Raw genomic sequence first — 14,238 nt, forward strand, 5'->3', positions numbered from 1 at the left:
CCACAAAACACCACAGGAGATACTTTCTTCCAGTGGTCAAACGGTTCAACTCATCCCCCTTCTGTAAAAAGGAGGGGGACTAAATGGTCTAAAAAGACTTATTTACTTTCGTATTTTAAGTACATTTTTTATTTACCTTATCTGTCTTACTTTGGTTTTAGCTCTATATCAGTAGTATGTATTTGTTTATTAGTCTATGGGGTTTCTTTTTGGTTTGGTTAATATGCCTTTTCTTTATTTCCTACTTTTCTTGCAGACAGCAGCTGTAACAAGGCAACTTAAGTGATCAATAAGGTTGTTTGAATTTTGAATCTGGAATTGATCTCTGAATTAAAAGGAAGTGAAGCAAGGACAGAAATACTTGTGGTAGATTTGGTATGAAGGATAACAGTATTTTTAAGGGATATTTTTTTAATTACAAGAATTTAAATAAACTAGGTTAATGAGTTGTTTGGAACCACAGTCCAGTTCAAAAGGTAACAGTAATGAGCCACCAGTTGGTTGAAAACCACCAAACAAACTGGAGAAGAAGAAAAGGACAAAGGCTGTGGTGTCTAAAAATCATCCCCAACTCAATACATACTGTGTTTACCATTTTGTAGTAGTGTCTGAATGTGAATGTGCAACTATGTGGTGTACTCAAACATTTCCAAGGGGAAAGAACTATACATTCTGCTCCCAAAATGCAATGGTCCCCATTTTAGAGAATACAGTTGTGCAACTCAAGCAGCTATCATCATGTGATGACACAACATGACAACAGTTTGTCTGAAATCCCAACTGACTTTGAAATTAACTTAATTGTGTGTTATATAGGAGTGAATAGGGACTTTTTTGGACAGAAAAGTAGATTAAAAAAAAAAGACAAAAAGATAAAGAATATGGTTGGATTTATACAGCCATGATTCACTGACTCCAGTGAACGGAGGTAAGGATCGCTGCTTTGAAAGCCAGAGTAACTGTTATGGCTGCTTTGAAAGCCAGAGTAACTCTGGTCCCAGTGTGGAGGAAACTAAGAGGAAACGACAGGAGAACAAATCATGGTAAGAATTTATTCTGTGAACAGAGGCAGAGGAAAAGCTGAACAAGAACAAGAGAGCAGAGTCAGAGCAGCTATCGCTAACTGCTGCAGTAACCAGCAGACCTGTGTCAACAGCAGAGGTATTAGTGAGGAAAACAACTGTTTGTCCTGTCTGGGTGTCTTTTTCAACAGTATCATCAACAGAGCACCATCTTCAGCAAACTGAAGGAAGGGTACGATTGTGTAGAAATTTAGAATGAAGCGGCTTCATTCGGCTGGGTTCAATTACATTACTACACCATTTTCACAGACGGAGCTTAGTTTCAAATGCACATCATTGTGTTGGCTGACAATTGTGACACTGTAGCATTGGTAGCATTTGTATTGTCCCTGAAATAAACATACATTTAAAAAGTACCACAGGGCACCTACGATGACACATTATTACACTAGATCTTGTTTATGAAGCTTGTTTCTCAGTCTGATCTGAGTTTTGTTCAGTCTCTTTCAGTCTATAGTTGTGTCTGTTAACTGTGACCATCTAGGTTTTCAGTGTCTTACTGAACAAAATGCAAAGACAATCACAACTGGTTCTAAAATGTATTGTGGCAAGATAATTTTTGTCCAGTTAACATGTTGAATAACAGATATTTCATAAGTCCTGTCACAAAGCAGAGCGTTGTTTTGCTGGACCAATCAGTGTTTACTTTCATTAAATTATCTGCAAATTAGAGCAGGTTGGTCCAAAATAATGACACCTTGTTTCTCAGATACAAACTGCTCCTCATAATATTGGAGAGGTTAAATTTCTATGGCAAAATAATCTTCACTTCTTTCCAACTTTCCTTAGGCATTTACAAGTTGTATTTTTAAAATACAAAGTAAATCCTGCTGTTGTGATATGATGTTTCAACATTAGCCAGAATTAAGATAGAGTGGATCACACTCTGGAGATCACTGACTTGCACATACATCTGCACAGACACAGACTTACCTCATAGAGAGTGAGCCACCATGGAGTTTTGTTTTTAATACTTTTGCTATGCTAAATGATTTTCTTTCCCCAATAAATAAATGTACATGTATTTGATCATAGTGTAACTCAAGATAACAACATGAATATAAAAAACATGAATATACAGTCACTAACTACAGTATTTTGATATCAACTTAATAATTATATACAATAAAATACTAATATTTAAGTAGGAGAGGTTTACCAAAGCCTATATTATATTGGTCCATTGTGACCAACAGCACCAGTTCTACCAGCTAATCATGAGTGATTTTGCCTTTCAAAAGAGGCAGTTTATTCAAGCCTGAAGTGAGTCCAAGTGCTTTAACTGCTGCTAACATGATAATTACTTTCACACCTCTGCCATTTCACCACCACAGTTTATAATCGGGTAAACTGTCAAGAATTAATTAGCTTTTCAGAGGTTTGTGGGGACAAAAATGCCATTTTTCATGCAATAACAGTTTTTGCTCCACACTCTAAAGCTCTATAAATAGTTTCTGGACCTGTATTTCAGACCTACCTCACTCTCACCTAATCCCTGGCTGACTGATCCAATCTGAACAATACATTATGCTCACAATTGCGGTGGCACAAGTCCAAGCACGCACCTGTTCTGGCTGAATATCCATCTAGTCGCATCATTTTAAAGAACGTTGCACTGTGGCTATTATTGGCTATTAACCATTAATTTTCCCTTTGTACCATTGGACATACAGATAACTCACTGATTTCCTGATATCAATGAGGGAAACTTAAAAACGTAATGATTCTCAGGGAAGCATTCAAATTCCTGACTCAAAAGAAACACACAGCAATATACCATACGCTGCAAATTAAACCTTGCTTTATAGCCTATTTGTTGTCATTTCGAAAAGCTAAGTCCACCGAATTACCTATAGACAGTTCTACCATACTATAGTTTGTGAATCGACTAACGAAGGGGGAATTTGCTAAAGATGCCATTTTACACAACTTAATTCACAACTTCTCAGTTCTTGGTCCGCATCTTTTTTTAAATTTATCATTGCTTTGCCAATGACATCAACTTGTCTTGTCCTTTCCACTAGATGACTTCACTGTCTCACGAAACATTTCAGCCTCTATGAGGGACATCTTTAACTCAATCTCTCCAAGACAGAAGTTCTATACCAGGTGTAATCAAGTATGAAATAAGGAGGTCTGGATAGGGAAAATGACCCATGTACAGGTCAGCATCATCATCATATTTAAGTTTACTTATAATTTAGTTATACATTACATTTAATGGATATTTATTTGAAGTAGTATTGTCATTGTATTAACATCTGGACTGTGTGATTCAATGATTCAAATCAAACAAAGAAAGCTGTAATTCAATGCCATTTCAACAGTATTTTTCTGTGAAACTCTCGCTTTAAGATCACTTATTTTCTATAGCCGAATGTAATTTTGTGCTTTGTTTCACATTCCCACTTTTAACCACTGCCACCATATCATAGCAGATGAAGCACAGTCGTTTCAAAAATTTGGATGAACAGTCATTAGTCTATTCCGGATTAAAAAAAGCACAAGCCATGACACAAAATTTCTGTGCTTTTGTTTCACATCTCTTCTCAATTTATATTTTTCTCCTTTCACTGCTGCTGTTTAGACTCTGAATACAGGTTTTCCACACCTCTATATAGTGAAGGCCCGCCCTACTCTGCCAGTGATTGGCTGACTTTCTCACATTGACCAATCTCAGTCCTTGTGTTTAAACCAATGGCAATGAGAACTGGCCCATCAGAGACTAGTAGGATGTCACTGTTGCTGATTAGGGGTGTAGAAACAATGTAAAAAGAGTATTGCTGGTTGAAATGTAGTTTCTGCCAAAACTGAATGAAAACTCAATGATATGTCAGTTCTGGCTCTGTTCTGGATAGAGTCGGGGTCTGGACCAAGACCACGGTCCGCCTTTTAGTGTCCACTGTTCCATACTTTCCAGCCAGATCTTCAATACAATACATCAGCATCAACTTAGGATCTTCAGTGAGGGTTTAAAAAAAATCCAACAGAAATCATAAGTCCTTAATGAACCACTGAGCTTCACCAATCACATCTCCTCTGTAAGGCACCAGATTTTCCTTCTACACCATCAGAAAGATCTTGCCCAACTCGCCTTACCTACTGCAATGCCTAGTTGATAAGCCAACCATTAGCCAAACAGGGACAAACGTCCCACCACTTTTTAGCTTGCTGCACTGGCTTCATCAGGTTCAAAACTCTGACTCTCACTTACAGAGTGGTCGAATCAACAGCAGCTTCCAACCTGAACTAACTCATTCAGATCTTCAATCCCCCCCAACTTTGGTGCAGGAAGGTAGAGCGGTCATCCACCAATCTTGCAGTTTCTTGGTTCGATCCCTGGCTCCTCTGGTTCACATGTCGAAGTGTCATTGAGCAAGACACTGAACCCCAACTTAGTTGCTCCCAATGAGCATTAGCCACCTGCACAGGAACTCCCCCATCAGTGTATGAGTGTGAGTGTGTGTGATTGTGAGTGTGAATGGGTGAATAATAAGCAGTGTAAAGTGGTTTGAGTCCCAATAGGTAGAAAGCACTTCAGGTTTGCTTTGAACATCTAACAGTTCAGTTAGTTTAGTTTAGTTTTATTTTTAAATAATTGTATACATTTTAAACTGTTAAACATAAATGTTGAACATCTGAAAAAAAAAAATTGTAAAACTATTTTGAACTCAACCTAATTTTGTCAAAAATTCATGAAAGATTAAATTAATGCTTTCTGCGTTTGTATGAGCAGTAGGTGCAGTCACATGACCTCTGATCAGCGGAATTATTGATCTGATTGATTTAACATAAGCTGTTGGTTTAATAAAATTTTTTGGTTTCTCTTTTGCAGTGGGCTCAGAGTCCTTCCTGAAACGTGAGCACGGACACGCGCTTGGCCTGGATGAATAAATAAACCGTTTCCTGAGTCTTTGTTCTGCAGATCAGAGTCCACAGGAAGACTAGGGTGTCCAACTTGCGGATCGAGGACCTGCAAAGTCTCACCAACAACCAAATAAGATAAGATAGTTTCGGAGTCTAAATTTGGTTCCTGTTTGTCTGCATTGGTTCATAACAGATCCAGGTCTTTATGCCTGGGGGTCCAGGTCTCTGCAGTCTCCTTCATGATGAGCGCTTGGTATTATGGCCCAGCAGCCGCCAGAGGGGCGGTGCAGATAAATACAGCAGTGACACGTGTAAAGCCGCCAGCGGCGCGTGCGGCTCCTGCCATCCCGCCGCTGCACGGACAGGTGGCCATATGACGTGGGGGCGCAAGCAGAGGCCGGGACTCACCTAAACTGCCGGTGAATCCGTCCATTTTCGGGAAGTAGACCGGGATCCGGGCCGGAGGCCTGCGGGAGGCTGAGCGCACACTGCGGGCCTCCGTCCGGGTTTTTCCACCGCGGCGGGGGCAGGAGGAGGAGGAGGAGGAGGAGAAGGTGAGCCAAGCCAAGCCGGGTCTGTACCCGCCGCGCTGCCCGTCGGGTCCGTCTGTCCGTGAAGCTGAAAATCTTCCGCTTTGCTGCGTGTGGAGGAAGAAGCTGCTCCCGGAGGATCCGACAGTGAAGACCGAGACACAGAAGCTGCGGAGCCGCAGACACGACGGACCGACGCTGCTGCGTTTCCGACTCCGCCCGCCCTGGCAGCGCGCGCTTCCCCCGGAGGAGGAGGGAGGACTGGAGGAAGGGGGCAGGTCCGGTTTCAGATTCTCGGTAAATTCAGGTTAGCTGCCGCTTCGCGTTTTGTTTAGGTTGTGTGGCAGCGCCACCGTACGGACACCTACCGTCAACACCAGAGAGGAACTAAGGAAAACGGCTGAGTGAACAGAATAAATGTTGATTTATTTATTTATTTATTTTACAGTAACTACTCAGAAATCAGGTTTTTAAAGTTTGTTCTCTCCTTAAATTAGTACATGAATTAAATGGAACAAGACGTGAACATTTTAGATTTCTGCACAAACATTATGAGGCTCATGTCAAACAAATGTGGACCAAACTTGTACATTAACGTTATAAACAGTATCCAGTTCAACGGTCTTTACTTTTTAATAAGAAACGCAGAAATCACTTACTGCAGTACTGATAGTTTTGTACTTATTCTAGCAAAGACTTTCTCATAAAGGTATGTAGGCTATAACTTCAGCTGTTTTAAATACTGTTTAAATGTATGAAGTTGACTTGAGGTGAATTCACCAGCTGTCATCAGTTTCTGAGGAAACATCTGTAACATTTGACTGAGTTTGAAGCAGTTGCAGGAAACTGGTGTCAGTGTTATTCAGACTCTGTATCATGTCTTTGTGTGTATATGGATCTAAACAGCTGTTAATGATCCACTGCACTGAGTGCTAAATATCTCATCTACAGTCAGTGGATCACAATTTTAGTCTCATAAATAAATATATTGGATCTGATTCATTTACCTTTCCTTAAGCATTGTGTAATTTTTGTTGTATTTAATTTTTTTTATGATTTTTTTAAATTCATTTTTTTAGAAGCTGCACAAAGACAACTAAAATCAACTTTTAAAATAAAAATGAGAGCTTTATTTGTTGTATATAAAAAGATAAAAATTCATTCACTTTATTAAAAACAAAATCCCTTCAGAATAAAGTGGTCTGATTTTAATTAAACACAAACATTAAAATACTATGTTTAAACATCCTGAAATAGAAAGTTTAGAAACGTGTTAATGAGAGTCCAGTGTCAAAGTTTCCATCAAAACACATGACCTGCAGTAATTTAAAAAGGCAGAGGAAGTCTGGTTCTACTTCTGTGGTGTTTGACTCAGTGTGCAGTACCTGTACATACTTGTTCTAAACAGGATCAGTAATGCAGTACAGACTGATTATTAATGAGTCACAGGATTCTGATACCTGAGGTCAACTGGAAAATAAAGTCACGTGATGTTGATACTGATGAAGATGGAGGCACTGATCAGTAAATCAGGAGAGGCAGTGTTTTGTTAAATGCTAGAAAATTAAAAGGCAGTTTGGTGCAGAAATGAAGAAACATCTGGAACCTCTCAATTTATGTAAACAAACGGGATGCCACCTTGTTTTCAGTGACCACAAAGGAAGAATGCACAGTGACAAAAGAAGAAGGCACGTGTAGGACAGATATGGGCCCCGATCCCAACAGGCAGAGGCTTCAGTAGCTAAATTTCACCTTCTCAATGTCTGAGATCAGAGTCCTGGCCAGGTAGATCCCCACCATCTGTCCATAGACACACAGGGCAACAACAGGTGAGTTAGGTGGACAACAGGTAAGAGACTACACACAATCACAGTAATAGTACTGCGACAGAGAAAGTATTAGTACCTGCAGCAAAGAGATTACGATAAAGACAATGGCCACAGTGTAGAGATTTCCAGGTAACCAGTCTTCCAATGCTGTGATGCAGCCTTTAGTGTAGATATGGTTACTCCACTCAGTCTGTTGGAGAACATTAGAAAATGTTACAAAACATGTTGCCGTGGAAACATTATAGGATGTGTTCCAGTGAAACCTGTTGTTGGATAGGACCTCACATTTGGTTTCTTTCTGACATCATAGCCACACTGAGTGTTCACCACTAAATCCTGGAACAAACAAGGAAACAGGTTCAACCTTCATGTTGTAGAACTAGTTAGTACTGGTTAAATTCGTCTGTTACCACAGCAACAGACTCACAGCTGGGTCAGCGACACAACAGGAGAATGGAACCCCACACTTCTCTCTGCTGCGATGAGACTCGTTACAGCTGAAGTAAATGTTTGTATCCCAATCGGTTGGTCCCTGAGCTCCACAGCAGTAGCTCTGTTAAAAAAAAAAACACATCCTAAAGGGTCAAAGTTTCCAGATCCGTCAGAGCTCCACAGCAGTTGTTACACACACAGGACATTCACTTATTACAAAGTTTGAATTTTCCGCGAAAGTTTAACCAGTAGAAATAACACGTTACCGTCCTCTGCAGGGTGTCGATCAGATTCTGCAGGTCAATGTCTTCTCTGTACGCTTTGACGTTTGCCAGGAAAAATTCGTTGATCCACGCTCTGACCTGACTCTGAAAAACCACAGCCAGCACAGCTGCCGTCAGCTCCAGGAAGAAGATGAAGCAAATGATGCCTGAAAACTGATGTAAACACAAAACAACACCACAACCAAAGCTGTTAAAACATGTAAGGAGTTATATGGCCAACAGGTGTCATAAGAGAGTAGACAGGAAAAAAAATCAGAGATGACATGCAGCAAAGTTCCTTGATCTGATTCTAATTTGGGACAATGTTGGTAAGTGGCATGTACTGTAGCCATTCAGCTACCAAGTGACCGTAAAGACATTTTTAACGTACAAACTTGAGCAGACAGATGTTTTCTCTCAGAGCTCCCACACAGCCGGCAAAGCCAAGGATGAAGGTCACGCCACCGACAACCAGAACAAACCAGACAGGGTCAAAACCCCGCAGCCGAGTCACCTGGGTCAGGTCCAAAAGAATTCCCTGTGAAGCATAACGGACCATTGAACCATAACAGCATAAGACTATAAACCAGTTCACAGTTAGACCAGTCAAGTACCTTCTCACTCCAGGCCCAAAAACCTGCTGCTATGAAGGCAACTCCAGCCAGCTGCAACACAAAAACATCAGAGAATGAATGTACAAGTTTCTAAAGTTTTTCTCAGCAAATCATCAAAGGAGAAAATGTAGTTTTGATGTGTTCTCTCTCATAAACCTCAGTTTAACACAAGCTGTTGTCTGTTTTAACAAACATTATTTCATAAAAAGTGTTGAAAGAAAACAGAACAGCAACATTTCAACAGTAGCAGCAGGAAAAGAAATACACTTCCTGCAAACCACACAGGAAGTGACTGGTCTCTTCTCTGTTCTTGTGAAACATCATCAGGTTCAGTCTGAGAACTGATGCATTTCAAACAGGGTTGGGGGGCGCCTAAGCTAATTGTGTGGAGAAGCTTCTCAAGGACCAAAACTTAATTTCTGTTAACATGGCACTTTGCAATGTTTTCAGAAAGCAATTTTTATTGGCTTTTCACACTCTTTGTGTTCTGATGCATGTACAGTACCAATTAATATGTAGACAGAGAGAGGAGACTGTATCACAAACACAACTACAACACTACTAATGCTGGTCCACCCAAGAAATTTACACAAAACACACTATCACTCCCATATGCGAGTGAAATGCTGGCAGCGTAGGCTGCACGCATGTCTGCAGACATTTTTGGTAATAGGCAATTTGACCACAGACATCGGCCAATTCAGACAGATTAAAAATGTTAAAGACTGCTCTGATTAGTAGGCAGACAACTACTACAGAAAGACTTAATCCACTGGTTGTTTAAAGCTTTTACAGAGTTATACTCCTGTAGACAATTTTTGGCACAGATAGCAATGTTGTGTTGAAGCCTGTTTTTCGACTAACGTGCAGAAAACAAACACATTTGTCCTGTCTTTAATTTAACTCATGGGGTTACCAACAGGTGATCTGAGCTGCAGTTTGACACTTTAAGCAGCAAATAAGTAGTCTACAGGCCTGGTAGAGGGAAGGGAAATAATCCACTAGTTCACACATTCCCAACCCTCATCCTGAGGGAACAGTGCCCTGATTCTATTCTCTAGATAATTGGCAGTGGGTAGTGCAGTTATAGCTATTAAACTTTCAGGGCAGTGTTCCATGAAGATCAGGGCAGGGAATCCACTCTAATTGCCTAATCATGGATATCATTGTTCTCTCAGACAGTTTAAAGTGTTATTGAGACATTTGCTGTACATTGCAGTGAAAAACAAAATTAGAGGCACATCTGCACACTCAGCAGCCTCATTCACAATATGCCAAACAATGATAAACACTAAAATTCTTTTGCACTTAAATGATTAAATTTGTTTTTTTTTTAGGACTTTGCTTTAATGTCTTCTATTTGCTGCTTTGTACCTCACTGACAGTTGCTTTGGATAAAATCATTTGTCAAATGAGTAAATGTAACCAGGTTATTATCAGAAAATAACCATGCAACTTACCCAGAAAATGATGTTGTAGAAGAACATTAAATATTTATAGCAGCAGCTGACCTCTGGGTTCTCATAGCGATAGTAATACATCTGTAATAAAAAACACAGCAGATTTTCTTTGTCAATGATTTGTTGTTTGTTTGTTTTCATATTATATAGGCGATACTAACACACTGAACTTAATGCACAGGGTTATGCAGTGATTTATGATTTACACACACCAACAGTGCTTCTATATACAGAGAATGTGATATTACTTCAGGCCATATTAATGGTTGGGACACAGACACCATCTATGCAGTGGTTAACCGCAAAGCTTTGGTTTGTTTTACTAAAACGTTGGTCAAACAGAGAAGGGAAGAGATGGCTAAAGAGATTTTAAAATATTGGTATCAAATCAGAAAAAATCAAATCAATAATACAGCAAAATGTGAATTTTATACCTTTTCCTAATCACCTGTCATTCCATGTTGTCTGAGAAATACAGGCTTGTTTGATCCCTACATGCTAGGTCCTAAAGTAATTAGTAATCACCGAACAAAATGCACCAACATCTTTAATCATGTACAACATGTCAACCTTGAGAAACAATAAAACTACTGCTGTTCACATTATGAGTCGCAACAGTGCATTATGATTTGTATGGTCTTGATAATGATATGATATGATTATTTTTGTGTTCCAGTGTAGCAGTAATTCCACGGTGGATTAGGTATTGCCATCTTGACCTGGGAAAAACAAGCACACCTTTATCCGCCAGTAAGCCTGACAATATAACCTAGGAAATGAAACAGGCAGCTACTTGACAGCAACAACACACCGTTCTTCCATTTGAGCAGCTAGGAGATCAAATGCATTGTATAGGATGGCTGACAAAGACAAAAAAAATTTTTTTAAATCAAGATATTAAACTACAGGCTGTAACCCACCCACACAAAAAGGTGTTACTTAATGTAAATTATCAGGAACGGCAAAACTTGGGCTAACATTAAACCTATGAGTATCTGAGGAATGCATCAGTCACACTGCCCCTGCCAGCTTTATATGTTGAATCTGCTAATATGATGTGCATGAGAAAGACTTGCACTGGTTTTACTTATAGTCTAGAATATCTGAAAAAATAGCTCCGCTGTCATGACTCTGCTATAAAGGATTTAGAGCCAGGTTATTGGAGTTTATATGAAGACCTGTATGTTTATATAGAGATGCACAGAATGGCAGCATGTTTTATCAAGCATACTTTCGTATTTTTGACACTTTGCACTAGACTAAAAGCAACGGGATTGTTTTTTTTTTCTAGAGTGGCAAATGTGCAGATGCACATAGAATCCTAAATTCAATAATTCATTGAGTTGATTTTGGAGCATTTTTTTTTTTACTTTTTGAATCTCGAGAAATGACAAACTCTGTTGGTACCGTTCAACAATGGTAAAGTCATTAACATTCTGCTCGTTTCTATTTAAACATACGCAGCATAATTTATAGTTAATAATCTGAACTGTTGACAAAACTGCTTTAAGTAACACGAAACATTTGTCATTCACTTTGTAAAACTCCACCATGAATGAAATGTTGAATTATTAATACATGACTTTAGTTTATTATTATTTCTTTATCAGAGCAACAATCAGCGCGGCACTGACAAGAGATTTTGGATGCATTTAGATGACCCTGTGAACGCAGTAAGTGGTTTATTTTTCATAGTCAAATCCACTTTGTAAATTTATTAAAACAGTTTCAAAAGCCATTCTCTGTAAAACTCTTACATTGACCAAATCTTTACGGTAATTAAAGAGTAATTAAACCATATTAAACTATTGGCGTTAAAGTAGACTGAAGTCAGTATTTTTTGTTTAGTTTTACAACTCTACTCATATTCTGTCATTGCTGTTTATTAACTGATTAAAAACCCTAATAACCCTAAAAACGATACCTGACAATAAAAGAAATAAAAGCAAATATTTTAACCAGTATAACGTTGCTTAATTTCCTGTCAGAGTAGCATAAAGCTAACATGTCCACAGTTATCTGTGTTTACTGTAGATTACACTTTTCTCACGTATAAACCATCGAGCGCCTTGTTAACGGAACCGATACCGAGTGTTATAGACCGTTAACGTCCGTTACCGGAAAGTTTGTGAAGAGTTTTAGTTTGTTTGGAGCTAACCGGAAATGGCTTGTGCTAATTCTAACAGAAGAAACAATGAATGACGTGAGTAAACAAAAAGTTAAAACAGAAACTGGAGCCGTTTTATAGCAACACCATCACACTCACCTCAGATCCGTTTACTGACAGTTTTCTCGGTTCCTGGTGAATTAGAATCAAACTTTAATTAAACACAAACACACCCAGCTAACAGCTACCCCCTTTCGTCTGACAGCAACAACTTCCTGTTCTTCTTCTGTTTTGTTTACGAGTTCGTTGCCGCCATCTGCTGCAAAGCGTATGAACTGCAGGTGTAAATGGTTGAGTTTGCGCCAAAACAAAAAAGCTGAAAAGAAAAACACAAGAAATGTAACTGAAAAAGTCAAGAAGCTACAGGCTTATTCTAGGGAATTCTCAAACCTCTGATCGATTATAATCCAAGGCTCTCACAGAAAAAGAAATAAGTGATTTGGATTTAAATACTTAAATATATGTAAAAAATTATATATCCGTGTGTGTTTGTGTGTGTGTGTGTGTGTATATGTACATGTAGTACTTAATGGAAAAAGAGCAGCCAAGCTTGTGCTGTTATAACAAGAGAAAATATGGATAATATTATTATAGTGCTCGTCCTTCACCAGCCTCGACCGTTTGATTTCCACCTCCTCCTCCTCCACATTTTGAAGTTTCCTTGGGCACTTAAGCCCAAGTTTCTCTCGGTCGGCTTAGGTGAGCACCTTCCATGGCAGCCACCATCATCAGTGTGTAAGCGTGTATGTGTGTGTGTGTGTATGTAAATCGGTAAAATGCTTTGGGTACCAATAAGGTTAAAAAGTGATATGTAAATGCACTCATAGCTATGACCCTGCTCTTCAGAAAGGAGACCAGGAATACACAAGGATTAGGAGAATAAACATCAGTCAGGAGTCTGGGTGAGTGAGTGGTGTTAATATTAATCACAGCAGACCTGAGCTCAAATTAAAGGGATTGTTAAGTTCGTTATCACATGATATAATCTAACTATTGTTGGTCTTCTAATAGTGCCAGGAGGATTAATACTGGCCTGTAACATAAATTTTCAATATATGATGAAGTATTCAGCAGGTTTCTGAGCAGAGTCTGAGTTGGTATGAAATATCTGAGTGCAGTGGAGAAGCTGCAGCAGCTGTCACTCTGACATGATCGTGGCTTCAATATCTCATTGTAAACTTGTACAAGTAGTATACAAGTGTATCAAGTAGTTTGAACTTAATCCTCTCATCTTAAATGAGCAGTCTACAGAACTGCAGTGAGGTCCCATTTCTTCACCTGCTTCACACAGCTCCTGCAGCCATGAGCGGGTTATCTTCCAGGTAGCTTGTATTGATGGGTTTGTGAGCTATGCAGAACTCACCATAACAGTAAACAGTGGTAAGTTACATTACTTTACAGTAGGCTGTTGCAGAGTGATTTCCTTATGTTTGTAAGAAAAAGCAGTTTTATGGGCAGTGCTGAAAATCTCCACTTTCCTGTGAATGGAATATTTATGCATATCCAGATAACAAATTAGGTGGACATATCCAAATTATCCATGCAATTTAAAAACAATTTAACCCCCAATACGCACTTTAAACGTTTCATTAACCTGCTGGCTACAGCCAAGGTTTCTTCCCACAGTCTTAAGAGATGCATTCAGGTCAACTGGTGACTCCAAGCTGCCACCGTAGCTTTAAATGAGTGTCTGTCTCTATTTGTAACTCTGTGATACATTGATATATAGACTGGTGGCATCTCCACCACTTTACTGTTATGTTATTGTTGCTGTCATGGTAACATACACTTGACATTCGCAACAGCAAGTTAGAAATTGATTGTTGGTATGTGTAAAAAAAAAAAGGGCTATCTGTTAGTCTGAATTCTGCTGTTACCATGGAGATTGTGACCTGATGCTGTCTGTCACTGTAGAGAATGTGACCTGATGTTCTCCGTCACCATGGAGACAGTGAAGCAAGATTCTGGGTCAGACAGATACATGTGCTCCAGCT

The 14,238-nt window shown here is 39.2% G+C and overlaps 2 protein-coding genes across 4 annotated transcripts in view; both read right to left on the reverse strand.

Annotated features, from left to right (window-relative positions):
* The window catches only part of LOC137130479 (echinoderm microtubule-associated protein-like 4), a 28,505-nt gene extending 22,784 nt beyond the window's left edge, over positions 1–5,721 (reverse strand). For 2 of the 3 annotated variants that reach the window (XM_067510722.1, XM_067510715.1), the window contains exon 1: positions 5,358–5,721. In XM_067510722.1, the coding sequence (XP_067366823.1) occupies positions 5,358–5,382 (25 nt within the window). In that variant the 5' untranslated portion in view covers positions 5,383–5,721. The remainder of the gene's footprint in view (positions 1–5,357) is intronic. The other variant, XM_067510708.1, reaches the window with a different exon arrangement.
* Positions 5,722–6,583: 862 nt separating this feature from the next.
* tspan14 (tetraspanin 14) lies at positions 6,584–12,494 on the reverse strand. The gene is made up of 9 exons (XM_067510735.1): positions 12,344–12,494; positions 10,078–10,158; positions 8,618–8,668; positions 8,395–8,541; positions 8,007–8,177; positions 7,736–7,861; positions 7,594–7,644; positions 7,385–7,498; positions 6,584–7,279 (listed from the first exon to the last, which is right to left on the reverse strand). Exons 2-9 carry the CDS (start codon positions 10,156–10,158, stop codon positions 7,214–7,216), a joined length of 807 nt encoding a protein of 268 aa, XP_067366836.1. The 5' UTR covers positions 12,344–12,494; the 3' UTR covers positions 6,584–7,213.
* Between the last annotated feature and the right edge of the window lie 1,744 nt (positions 12,495–14,238).

Source organism: Channa argus, chromosome 1 (assembly GCF_033026475.1).
Source record: "Channa argus isolate prfri chromosome 1, Channa argus male v1.0, whole genome shotgun sequence".
Classification (NCBI taxonomy): Eukaryota; Metazoa; Chordata; class Actinopteri; order Anabantiformes; family Channidae; genus Channa; species Channa argus.

Bases quoted from the DNA above. Each gene is read 5' to 3' on its own strand.
- tspan14 (XM_067510735.1), bottom strand. From the start codon at position 10,158: ATGTATTACTATCGCTATGAGAACCCAGAGGTCAGCTGCTGCTATAAA. The intron at 8,542-8,617 runs GTACTTGACTGG...TATGCTTCACAG, and splicing joins TTTGGGCCTGGAGTGAGAAG to GGAATTCTTTTGGACCTGAC. The intron at 7,645-7,735 runs GTGAGTCTGTTG...TGTTTGTTCCAG, and splicing joins GTTGTGTCGCTGACCCAGCT to GATTTAGTGGTGAACACTCA.